This window comes from Carex rostrata, chromosome 20 (genome assembly GCF_964058835.1).
Source record: "Carex rostrata chromosome 20, lpCarRost1.2, whole genome shotgun sequence".
Lineage (NCBI taxonomy): Eukaryota > Viridiplantae > Streptophyta > Magnoliopsida > Poales > Cyperaceae > Carex > Carex rostrata.
Window position 1 is genome coordinate 4,980,504 of NC_135937.1, and position 13,745 is coordinate 4,994,248.

At 33.2% G+C, this 13,745-nt stretch overlaps 2 protein-coding genes across 2 annotated transcripts in view; one reads left to right on the forward strand and one right to left on the reverse strand.

Moving 5' to 3' along the window:
* LOC144572152 (DEK domain-containing chromatin-associated protein 2-like) overlaps nt 1-13,745 on the reverse strand; it is a 67,965-nt gene that overhangs the window by 20,599 nt on the left and 33,621 nt on the right. The gene's annotated exons all lie outside the window — the stretch shown is intronic.
* LOC144572154 (uncharacterized) lies at nt 10,978-13,385 on the forward strand. Its single transcript, XM_078321588.1, has 6 exons — nt 10,978-11,472; nt 11,660-11,887; nt 12,000-12,354; nt 12,446-12,570; nt 12,683-12,818; nt 12,916-13,385. The coding sequence occupies exons 1-6, from the start codon at nt 11,126-11,128 to the stop codon at nt 13,153-13,155; spliced, it is 1,431 nt and encodes a 476-aa protein (XP_078177714.1). The 5' UTR covers nt 10,978-11,125; the 3' UTR covers nt 13,156-13,385.

A 13,745-nucleotide genomic window follows, 5' to 3' on the forward strand; every position in this document is an offset into this window, starting at 1 on the left:
TAGACTTAGATTAGTTGTCATTTAGTTGTTACATCAATTCTCTAATATTGATTATGTTGATAATTAGTAGAAATATAGAATATAAAGTTTGAAAAGGGAAATCGCTATGTGTGATAGCTTCCGCTATAGCTACGCTATTCGCAATAGCTTTTTTTTTTGGTCTCCCCGCTATGCCGCTATAATCGCTATTTAGAACCTTGATTGAGATAGAGAAAGGATGTAATGTACAACATTGGACAGCAACTAAGCTAGTTGGCCTCAATATCAGAAATTTCGATAGAGAACTCCTTCTCTATACTACTTCAACTCTGTTCACACTATCTAAGCTCAGATTCTTTGCAGAATCAGCTCTTTTTGGGCTGAAAGTCCGTAAGCAAAGCAATTATATTGATTCAAAAAGTTACAAATGAGCTGTTACAAATGTGACAAATGCAAAATCAGCTCTCTCTGTCACCTAAAAGTTAAAATTAACTTCAATTTAAATTCATTCTCCAACAAATTCAACTTTGTATATATATGCACACAGACTCTGTATATATATATACAGCAATGTGGTTCCATTATGGTTTGGTACTAGTAATAATAGGATTATCTTTTTTCTATTTTACATTTGCTTAGGAAAAGTGAACGGACTTATCTTAAACAAGAGATTTTATTTATAACCTCAAAGGCTGGAGAACATAATTAGAAAAAAACAAAGGGTAAAAAATAACTCCCTGATGAGATATATAAATATAAAGTTATAGGAAAAAAAAAATCCACTAGAGTTTGGCTAATATAACATTAGTGTCATTAATTTTAGCCTATATAACACCAACTTTAAAACCTATCAAATCGACTTCAAATGACTAATCTAAACCGTTCAAACCGATTTACATTATGAGTGATGCGTTTACATACAATTTTTTTTTATATTTTCGAGTTATTTTAGTATCAAATCAAGCGGTAAAAATATTGAAAAATGAATGTATTAAAATTAACTTAAAAACTCACACATTTGACTGCTTGACTTAATACTAAATAAATTCGAAAAGTTATAAATGGACAACTAATGAAGTAGATCGGTTTGAACGATTTGAATTCACCGTTTGAAGTCGATTTTATTGATTTTAGAGTTGATGTTATATAAATTGAAATGACAATGATGTTATAATAGCCACAAACTCTATTATCATATTCACAAAAAGCAAAGCGTAAGGGCAAGTTGCCAAATGGTCCCAACAATTGATACCAAGGTTAGGCTGAGAAATAATGGCAAACTTATGCCTGATTTTTATGTTGAGTTAACCACATATTATCCCAATAACCAGGGGTGGATCTACTGTAGTACAGGTGGGGTCAGTCGCCCCTCTCTGGATTTCGAGTTTTAGTGGTGATTTATTGGTACCGATCGACTCTGTCCCTCCCTGAAATTTTTTTTGCCCCCCTTTGGGTGTTTGAGTTGTAATTCGGGTTAAATTTAGTGTTAAAATCAAAATAAATTTCTTGAATTATGATTGATAATATTAATTATAAGTTATAGAATCAGAAATTATAAGTCAAGGTGTTGAAAAAATAAGTCAAAACATTATTTTTTTTATCGAGTACTCAATTAGTTAATGAGTTTAAATCCGATAAGATATTTAAATCCGATTCGATAATTTTTTGCCCCTCTCTGACGAAAATCCTGAGTCCGCCCCTGCCAATAACTCAACATATTAATTACCTTCCCAGCATTTAAGATTGACCCTTTCTCTCTGTGCTTAGTGAAAAAAGGTTCTTAGCACAGTTCGGGCAATAACTGAGCCTATATTCTGTCGAAATATCTTTTTATATGGAACGAAGGATAAGTTTTTAAAAAATTAAAATATTTCTCGCGATGGAGTTTCTCCCTGGCCCCAACTTCTAACTGGCCATATGATTGATACAATATTAAAAATTAATTTAAGCTTAATTGCACATATCATGAGTTGACTAACTTTGTCCGTTTTTAAAAAAAGTTTAATTCCTATACAATATATCTTATTAGTTTCCAAACATGTTTCTGTCCAAATTACTCCTGAATATTTGAAAAATAAAGAAGAATGAAAATTCATTCCTCAATTATTCATAAAAAATTCTTGTGTTGAGCAAAAGGCATTCTTTCTTGTTTTTGCTACTATTTTTCTTTAGGACTGTCAAAAATTGCACATTTATTTGAAGAACTCTGAATCGAGGTATATGCAATATTTTTCTTTTAGTCATAGAGAATGCTCCTAGTCTCTCACCATATTATTCCTTCATGTGTTTAATTTTCAAATCTTTTGTTGGTTTGGTTATATGTTCATAATTTTGGCACTGAATGTTCTCATTAATTTCACAATTAAAGTTGATTTCAACAAGGATTAATCTGAAATTTAAGGCGATCTAACAATGTATTATTTATATTATTTATGAACTTATCTTTTGGCTTTTAGAATTTTCTGAAATGATTTAAATTTTTTGAAATTTTATCTCTGATCGATGTACCCATTTACATTAACAGATAAGATGAGGTCCTTGGTAATTTCAAATTATTTAATATTTTAATCCTTGTTCTCTACTTTTTCTTGATTGACAAACATCTCACTTAATAAATGTAAATTTCCCTGTTGATTGACATCCGTTATATTATAGATAAAAAGTAAAAACACTCGATTTCTATGCAATATGCAGTAAGATCGGTTACTTGTATACCACACAAATGTCAATATCAGGAAAAACAACACTATTCAAGAAATATATAACAAAGCGATTGCAATATTATGTACACCCAACTTTGTCCCAAATTATTTGGTCGTGATTTAACAAAATTGTATTGCATTGAAAAGGTAAAAGAAGCAAATGTGCATTTTCTGATAAACTGAAGATGTAACAACCAGGAAAGTACTTTAATAGTCTAACCGCTAATATGAAAGTTCCTTCCAATTTCTGTACTAGGAAATTAAATCCTTTTGAGTATTGACCCTGAATCTGGGCCCCACGCGGATTGATAACTAGGTGCTAGTAACAAATCCAGCTTATTGTTTAATTGAGTCCCAAGCATTCTTTCTCTGTCCATAAAATATAAATACAGAGCAACCCTTCTTTGGCCAATTAGCACCTCATTCACCTCTTTACTTTCAAAAGAGAGCAGCAATGAAGCTTACGCTTGTAGTGAAGACAGTATTATTTTGCTCCCTTTCCTATTATCTCATATTTCGCTTCAAGCTCTTCTCCATTAGTCTCTCTCTCTTCAATAAGAACACCTTGTTTATACTTATCAATTTCGTTCTTCTCCCAATGCTCATCATACACAATTTCTGCAATACTTTTGTTCCTGTAACAAATGATGATCTCCGTAAAGAGCTCCAAGAGGAGTTTGCGGCGCCAGACCAATCCAATGCCATCAACTTTCCGGGAGGCAACGATGAATCGGTCGAAGAAAAATATGTTATTTTGTTTGAGAAATATGCAAACGAAGAAGAAAAAACTATATTGGATATTGTTTTGGACAACCAAAAGTTTGTGCCTTACGGATCGGAATTGGTTGTGATGGAAGATTTGTGTCCTGATCAAGAGAAACAAATTGTTTGTGCAGAAAATGAATTCGATAAGATAGAATCGGATGCTTTAAATAGAAAATTCGATGAGTTCATTAGCACACAGAAGAGGAAATGGCGATCGGACGCAGCTGAACAGCAGCTTCAACTTGTCATTATCTAAAAAAAAATTTCGGTTTGGATCACGGCGTACATATATATACTTTACATATTTTTACCTTCTGTTTTCTTTGATTCCAATATTCCATGTTTGTAAAATATTGAATATTTGAGAATTCTGTACATAGTGAGCTACTTCAACGAAAACAAGAAGAAATAAAGAAAATATAAGAGGAGAACAAAGGATGATGCATGGCAGCATGGAGGTAACTAAGATGGAAATTGCACCGTTGAATTACTCTGATAGTGAAGTATCTTGTATGGTGCTTTTCTGATACTTGGTAGGGGGCATTTTTTTTTTTTTGAAAGCTTTTGCATATACTTTTTCAATACTTCAATTTTGGGTGTATATTGTAAATATATTTGTAATGACTTAATTGTCACCGTGTAAAGATAATTAAATAAGAAAATGTGCTGAGTTCATCTCTTAAATGACCATTTCAATGTAATGACTTAGTTGTTTTTAATATATAATAATAATAAAATGATTGGATTACTGTGGGTTTTATTGAATTAGTTACTTCTAACATGAAATATTATTTTTGCAGACAATTACATACTTCCCTTTAACATTTTTTTTTCCGTATAACACATGTACATTTATAATTCTCAAGACGTGTTTGATAATGATATGAAAGTGCAATGATGACAATCTATGTAACTTTTTGACCATCATTAAACGTGTCTTAAAAATTATAATTTTTTGTGACTAAAAAACGTTAAAAGAAACTAACTAAATATTGCAAAAATAACATTTTTGTTAAAATAACCCGTTCAACATTTTTAAAAATACATAATCATACAATCATAATTTTTAGGATTACATAAGTTTAAAGGTGCAACATCTCTTAAAAAAATAAACTAAATATATTCAGAAATAATTAATCATGAGATGAATACTAAATTAAGATCTGGATTTCTCTCATGACTCAATAAGGTAGAGAACGGGTCTTTGTTAGTTAATTAGAGGATTGAAAGGCCCTTAATAATATGAAAATGAAAATCGAACACACTAATTATAAATTAATTTGAAACTTGGGAGTTCTAATTCAACGCTCTTATAATCATATGACGTAGCTCATATGACATCACTATGCACTAGTCATATCATTTGCATTAAGAATTGCATGGTCGGATAATTTGAGTTATAAGAATCCTCTTAAAATTTCGGTACTATTGTATTCACGCCTTTTTCTTTTTTGCGAGGTTTGCTTCCAATTTGTTTTCAATATGTTCAAATTTATAAATTGTTGCTTTATCTCTCTTAGCAATCATGTTTATTACTGTCAGTATTTTTTTTTCGAATTTTGCGAAGTATTTTATTACCATCGGTAATTCCACGCTATTTCAAAATTATATTCAAGATTTTGAAAAAGATTTTTGTAGTTGAGAAAAGAAGACTAACTGATATAGACAAATGCATATTCTCAGAATCTGTTGAAGTACAAGAAATATATTTTATAAATCCGTGTGGAGATAAAGCAACAAGAATTGACCAATTAAGTTACCAAGTCTTTTATAAATATGACAAGTCTATACAGCTATTTAAAACAAAGCAAAAACAAAAAAAGTACCAAGTTCACATAACAAGCACACAACTATGTAAAGCAACAACATAAGAAACTATCAAAAACATCAAAATGTGCATAAAACTAAGTAATACATATCTAGTAAATCTTCATCACTCTCCTCTTCTCCAAACATTGGAGATAGAGGGTTACCAGCTCCAAAACCCTGCATATCCTCTGAATTGTCCACTTGGAAAATGGACATTAGAAGGTCCACTACTTGAGCAAATTCTGGACTTCTTATCTCTTCCTCCTGAATTTGATCTAGGAGATCCTTAACATCAGAAAGAAGCATTAGACTCAATTTTAAAAATGAATCATCTAATCGAGATTGACACCAAAAGCTAGCCAATGAAATAATTTTTGTTCCAATAGATTTAATCGGTAAAGGGTTAGCATCATTAAAACAAATTCTATTTCTTTCCAACCAAATAGTCCATAAAATGGATCCTCTTAATAGCTCAACCAATAACCTATCTTTTAAAGGAATATATGCATCTAATACCCATAAATCCTCTAAAGACGCACAAGTAAATGTAAAATTATTATGATCAACAATCCAATTCCAAATTAATCTAATGTAAGAACAGTGTATAAAAAGGTGTTAAGTATCTTCAGGTTGACCACAAAAAACACAAGAGATATCATCTTGCCAACCTTTGACAGCTAAATTAATTTTAGTTAGGATTTTGTCTCTTCTAACTAACCATAAGAATATTTTTATTTTCAAAGGAATATGCGATTTCCAAATAGAATTGTACTCCTTATTAGGAATACCTCTATATTCAAGTCATTGATAAAAATAATGTACAGTAAAATTATCATCCTTGAACCATCTCCAAATCAATATATCTTCTAATTGATCAGATAAAGTGAAATACTGATAATATAGATATAAAATAGTTGGGTGTAGGAGTGTCAATGACACACTTTTATCTGTTTACCGTATTGTATCTAAAAACACGAATAAGAGTAAGATTTTTTTTTTCCATTTAGCTTATTGGGTAAGGGTAATGATTTTTTTTCGTTACCTTACCTGTTATCATATAAGATTACTTTTATAAATAAAATTATATACATAGATATATATATGTACGAAGATGATACATGATACAATAAAATTTTGTATTTTATTAAATTTTCATAATACAAATTAGTTGTATTCATTATTATTCTTTTGCTTTTGTCTTGTTTTGAAAAAATATTTTATCGAAAGCACAAATCGGATGTCAATAGTATTTTTTATTCATTTATCTGATCTATACCTTATTCGAAAAAACGGATAAGAATAAGAATTTTTTTTCGTTATCATAACGGGTACGGATATGAAAATGCCTCGACCCAACTCGCATCGTATCCGATGACACTCTAGTTAAGTGGCTTGATCAGTTGATCTCCAACTATTACTTAAAAAAAAATAGAAAATTCAAAACTGAATATCCGATAAAGACATCATGATCATTTTAATATTAACAGTACTTGACTTGTTTAAAATAGTGCTAACCGATAACTATTGTAAAATGTAATGTCTTTTATAACCGTCTAAAGATTATAGTGGAGATTTCAAGGTAAAGATAATGACATGTCACTAGTTAATTTTTTCTTATTATTATTGGTTCGAGAGGCTGTGTGAAATCAAAATAGCTCGGTCAATATGTTTACTAAAAGTTAGTTACAGTGTATTAATAGGAAGGAGATCACCTACTTCCGGGTGCAGAAAAATCCTGTACTCTCAGTCACTGCCGAGTGGGGCCGGTCACTATTAATTTTTAAATTGGGGGTCCACCGACAGTGACTCTAAGAACAGGAATGTATTAATATACATTTATTTCGCTGGTTTAGCTAGGCCTTCTACATTTGAATGGTTAAAAAGATGTTTGAATTTCAAAGGATGGATGATTTTCAAAGTAAAATTTAACATTTTCATATTTTATATTATTTTTTTTCTTAATTTAGTTTTGCCAAAGAAATCAAATTTCCGATATGATTCGATCAATTCTTACTTATTTTTTCAATTTTGCTTCCAATGAAAATTAATTAATATTAGTAATAAATTAAATAAAAAAGTTTAATAAAAAATAATAATATTTTTTGTCTGATATATATCCGGAAGAGAATCTGCAGCGATTCTTTGGAGTCGCAGGCTCCTGCTTTTTCAAATATAACTATCTATTTGTTTTGAAATTTGTGCATAAAATCAATTGTTTTTTGAGATTCGTACATTTCAAAAAACTAATGGTTAGATTTGAAAAGGCAGGAATCACTGGGATTCTTTGGAATCGCAACAGATTTATTTCCTATACATCCAAACTCTGTATGCGGATCCATATCATGTACGGTACAGAACTGTGTACAGTACTCTCAGTTGGGTCAAAATCACATCGGTTCATATTTAGAAAATTATAATATAGAGGATTTGTTTTGAGATTCTTGCTGGGTTTCACTCGGATCAATTCTGCTCACTGCGGTATTGCACTGGCTTCCAATTCTCTGTATGTATGGAGAGTGACAAATAAATAATTCGAATTCGGTTCGACGGGGCTAAAAATCAGTGATTCGGAAATAATTAAGGTAAAATTGGGGAATGATTCGGTATCACAAAAAAGATAAAAAAAACCAAAAAAAAATATCCGTATTTTATACATGTTTTATTTGTGAATAAAATGTATTATAAGTTTATTTGCGTTTTATTTGATGTTTAGTTTGAAATGTAAAAAAAAAACAAATTAAACACGAAAAACTTACAAATTAATCATGTATCTGATTACTATGTAGAATGTAATATGCAAGAAATGCTCTTATGCTTGGGTGGATTCAATCATGTGTTGTGTCATGCTGTTTTTGTGGTATTTTATGAACAATTTTCAGTTACTCTGATGAAAATATTAAATATCAATATAAGTATATAACCCATTACTCTTCCATGATCGACTCGTTTCACGGGAAGCCATGTGATTCAGGGACCTGATCAAAGCGCGGTGATCCATCTCACAATTACCGGACTACATCTTGGGTCCAGTTCAATCTGAACCGTTAGAAATTAAGATCGAACAGCATAGTATGCCTCCAGTTGTCCAGTTCAATGTGAAGTGTTGCGTCTGAGAAACTCATGAGTGGGCCCTAACACGAGCTTTCTCTTATCAGTTAGAAGATAGATTGATTTGGAGATGGTCCAAGGATGATAATTTTACTGTATATTCTTTTTATCAATGGCTTGAATATGGGGGTATTTCTAACAAGGAGTACAATTCTATTTGGAAATCGCATATCCCTTTGAAAATAAAAATATTCTTATGGTTAGTTAGACGGGATAAAATCCTTACTAAAATTAATTTAGCTAATAAAGGTTGGCCAGGTGATATTTCTTGTGTTTTTTGTGGTCAACCTGAAGATACTGAACATCTTTTTATACATTGTTCTTACATTAGATTAATTTGGAATTGGATTGCTGATCATAATAACTTTACATTTACTTGTGCATCTTTGGAGGATTTATGGGTATTAGATGCATACATTCCTTTAAAGGATAGGTTATTGGTTGAGCTACTTAGAGGATCTATTTTATGGACTATTTGGCTGGAAAGAAATAGAATTTGTTTTAATGATGCTAACTCTCTACCGATTAAATCTATTGGCACAAAAATTATTTCATTAGCTAGCTTTTGGTGTCAATCTCGATTAGATAATTCATTTTTCAAATTGAGTCTAATGCTCCCTTCTGATGTTAAGGATCTCCCAGATCAAATACAAGAGGAAGAGGTAAGAAGTCCAGAATTGGCTCAAGTAGTGGACCTTCTAATGTCCATTTTCCAAGTGGACAGTTCAGATGATATGCAGGGTTTTGGAGCTGGCAACCCTCCATCTCCAATGTCTGGAGAAGAGGAGAGTGATGAAGATTTATTGGATATATAGTCCTTAGCTTTATACTTTCAGTGTTTTTAGTAGATTCTTATGTTTTTACTTTTCTTAATTGTGAGCTTGTTTCTGTGAACTTGTTATTCTTTTATTTTTACTTTTGTTTTTATAGTTGTATGGACCTGTTATATTTGATTTTGGTACCAATTTGGTACTAAATCAGATATGCTTTGATTTCAAATGAAATCGGTGGTATATACCACTTTTCTTCAAAAAAAACACGAGCTTTCTCTGAATGTAGGCATGTAGCTGATTAATTTCTGCGGCTCTATTAGCTATTTGCGACGAGATGAATTTACAAGAAGTTTACCGCTCCTGTTATCCGGTTATAACTTATAAATAACCCGCTTATTGGATCAAGCTGTTAACAAATCAATGTTGCCACTAATTTAATTTAGAATTAACGATTTCAAATTGACTTCTAACTTGCTTATCAGCTCGCGAGCTAGCTCGGCTAAGCATCAAATTTGTGAAATTGTATGAATGTGTGCATTTTATACTGTTCAAGTCGATTGAACTTGATTCAGCTCAGTCCAAAAAATTTATAGAATTTATTTTTTTCTTAAAACAAGATTCAACCAGACTCTACAAGCTAGCTCATCAGCTCGCAAGCTAGCTTGGTCCAACTCGTAACGATTTCAAACAAAGATTTCAGCTCAGATTCCTAAAGTTATTTCGCTCATGATGAGTTCAAGTTAGACCCAACTAGCGATGACAAGCTCATTGCAACTGCCGTGCAAAATATACCTACAAAAATTTAAACAAAAAAAAATATTTGAGTACGTTTACAATTCATCACTGTCAATCTCTTGTTTAAGCCTCTTTATCTTTATCTGTTCATGATATTTAACTATAAAATTTTATAGTTATTAATAATAATGTACTATAAAATTATATTATTTATATAGATTTATAGGTTTCGTAACATTTTGTCGTTAATAATTATATAATTTTATTTAATAAATAACTATGGTGAACAAATAAAGAGGTGTAAAAAGACAGCAGTGGACGCTTAAAATATCCCAGAGTATATCTATATGACTATATCGTCCGATCTTAAATTATTCGTGCACCATTTTTAGAAGTATAGATTATTTTCATTAAACACACAATCCGGACATGTGTATTCTTATATATTATGGCATCACAATTAGCTCGTTGATAAAGCAAATTAAAGTTGAATAGTCGAAATGCAAACGCAAAATTATATATATTGTACCAAAAGGGCCTAATATATCCGCACCGAATTAAATTTTGGCAGCTAAATAGGAAACAAAGATCATGGTGCAGAAACTGCAAAACTAAATTGAGATGCAGCTGCATTATTTAATACACGTTTGCTATTATTCTGAATTTACGAATACTTACAAATTTTTTCATTTAGTAAAATGTGAAATTACTGTGTAGGTGCTTCTTATTTAAAACAAAGAGTATCTAAATTATATTGGAATGGCTGTAAGCCTGTAATAGATCTGCCTTACTCCATTTTTAAGCAACTCACCTACTATATTTGGGCCCACTCTTTGAAGACTTGTTCGGCCCGATTTAAGTTAGTTCCAGCAAAGTAAACACTTCCCTTTCTATCTTTTGAAGTAGGCCCTTTTCTTAGGAGAAAAGGTCAAGGCGGTTTCTCTTTTCTCCGAAAGATCCGCTAAGACAAGTCAATGCTCATATAATCGGAGTTTAGACCTCCAATTTCGTACACGGTAGACCACCTCGGCCCAATAAGACACCTCTAACTATACACGTGGACGGATTTGATTGGGTTAGCCGCGTGGCTGCGTAGGAGACTCTTTGTTTCGGTATCCCTATATCCGGCCTCCTAATTCGTACTCCATCTATTCTTCCTTCTGTTTCTTTCTCCCCCGAAAGAAAAAATAAGGATAGTTAAAAGAGCCAAAATTCGATTCGGATCAGATCTGTAGAAAGTGGTCAAAAGAAACAATGGCGGGAGGTGGATTTCGAGTATTGCATCTGGTGCGGCCGTTTCTGGCGATCTTACCTGAAGTACAGAGCGCGGATCGGAGAATTCCGTTCAGGGAAAAGGCGATCTACACCATAATCGCTCTTTTCATTTACCTCGTGTGCAGTCAGCTGCCTCTGTATGGGATCCACTCCACAACGGGTGCAGATCCGTTTTATTGGATGCGGGTTATCCTTGCTTCAAGCAGGGGTACCGTTATGGAGCTCGGTATCACCCCTATCGTCACATCCGGCATGGTGATGCAGCTCTTGGTCGGATCTAAGATTATTGAAGTCGATAACAGCGTCAGAGAAGATCGCACTCTCTTGTAAATATCTCACCTGATTTATTTTTTCATTTCCTTTTTTGTCTTATACCAGCATAGATTACAATTTAGCCTAACTTATTAGGTATTTACTTGGTGTTAGTTTTGGATCTATATAAAATTCCCAAGGACCTGTTAATCCAGACATGAAGTAATTAATAATAATTGTATATATCCATTGAAATGTCAGAAACGGCGCACAAAAGCTGCTCGGATTCTTGATTGCTATCGGCACAGCCGTAGCATATGTTGTATCAGGAATGTACGGCACGATAGCCCAACTTGGCACCGGCAATGCCATTCTGATCATTCTGCAGCTCTTCTTTGCTGGCATCATTGTCATTTGCCTAGATGAGATGCTTCAGAAAGGCTATGGTCTTGGCTCTGGTATCTCTCTCTTCATCGCCACCAACATATGGTAATTCCAATCCCCTCCCCCCACTAAACAAAAAATCACTTTCTGCTTGATTGGTAATTCAATTATTTAATTCATATCATCCTTATAATTTCATTATAATTGGTGTGTACAGTGAGAACATCATATGGAAGGCGTTCAGCCCGACAACAATAAACAGCGGAAGGGGTGCAGAGTTTGAGGGAGCGATCATTGCCTTGTTCCACCTGTTGATAACAAGGACGGACAAAGTAAGGGCTCTGCGTGAGGCCTTCTACCGCCAGAACCTCCCCAATGTCACCAACCTCCTTGCTACGGTGCTGGTTTTCCTCATTGTCGTCTATTTCCAGGGATTCAGAGTTGTGCTCCCTGTCAGGTCCAAGAACGCTCGTGGCCAGCAGGGCTCTTACCCTATCAAGCTGTTCTACACCTCCAACATGCCAATCATTCTCCAGTCCGCTCTTGTGTCCAATCTCTACTTCATTTCTCAGGTATGGTAGTAGATTTGATATCACCTGTTGTTGTTATTGTTGTAAAATGGAGTGTTTATTTATTGTAAATATGTGTGTTTTTGGAATGCAGTTGCTGTACAGGAAATTCAGCGGCAACTTCTTTGTCAATCTATTGGGCAAGTGGCAAGAGTCTGAATACTCTGGTGGTAGTGTGCCAGTTGGTGGCATTGCCTACTACATAACTGCTCCTTCAAGGTTTGTGCTTTATCTTTCTTTTGTTTTTTCTTTTAATCATTGGTTATAAGTTTAGTTGATTGATTTATTTATGAATTGATTGCATCTCTGAATTGTTTTGCAATTTGTGCAGCTTGGCTGATGTCATAGCAAATCCATTCCATGCACTGTTCTATATTGTATTTATGCTGTCTGCTTGTGCTCTCTTTTCAAAGACCTGGATTGAGGTTTCTGGATCATCAGCAAGAGATGTTGCTAAGCAGCTCAAGGTATACATATTTTGTAATACAATATCGATAATCAATTCATCTTATATTTGAAATAAGAGAGTTCAACTCAAAATAATGAAATGCTGATGTAATGTAGGAACAACAAATGGTGATGCCAGGCCATAGAGAGTCAAACTTGCAGAAAGAACTGAACCGGTACATTCCTACTGCTGCTGCCTTTGGTGGAATCTGTATTGGTGCTCTGACTGTGCTTGCTGATTTCATGGGCGCCATTGGTTCTGGCACTGGAATTCTTCTTGCCGTTACCATTATTTATCAATACTTCGAGACTTTTGAAAAGGAGAGAGCTACTGAGCTTGGTTTCTTCGGGCTGTAACTTGCTTTTAATTGCCTTTTTTTTTCTAATTTTTGAACCGTTAATACAAAGGGAGGTTTGGGTGGCTTGAAAGGTGAAAGAAGAGTAGATTGAAGGCCATAACTGGCAAAAATTTTCCATTTCATAAAATCCCTTAATGCCCTTTGTTGAAGGTAGATGTGTTCATGCAAATTTAGGGAGATTCAGATTTTTGTAATATTTTCTTTTCCAATTCGAATAACTTTTTGATAGCTGGTTGCAGTTAGATTTGTTTATGCAAATTTATGGGGTAGCTGGTTGACTTGATATAGAAGGCCCTTCCTTGGTATCCTTTACATCAGGTTACTGTTTGTTGATTCAAATTATGTAGTATGGTTAGAAATATGGATCATGTTATCTTAATATTATAGCATTCCTTTTGTTTCTAACCTATAGCTGATATCATCATTCATCAATGGTTGAGTGCTGTTTTACTGTAATGTTTCAGTTTTCAACCTCAAAATTCAGTGTTTTTAGAGGTGAAACCCTTGGATGATTTGTTAGAGGTCGAGACAATAATTCCAGTTTCACGAGTAGAAAATGACTTTTGAGCCTTCTCCATATGCTGAAAG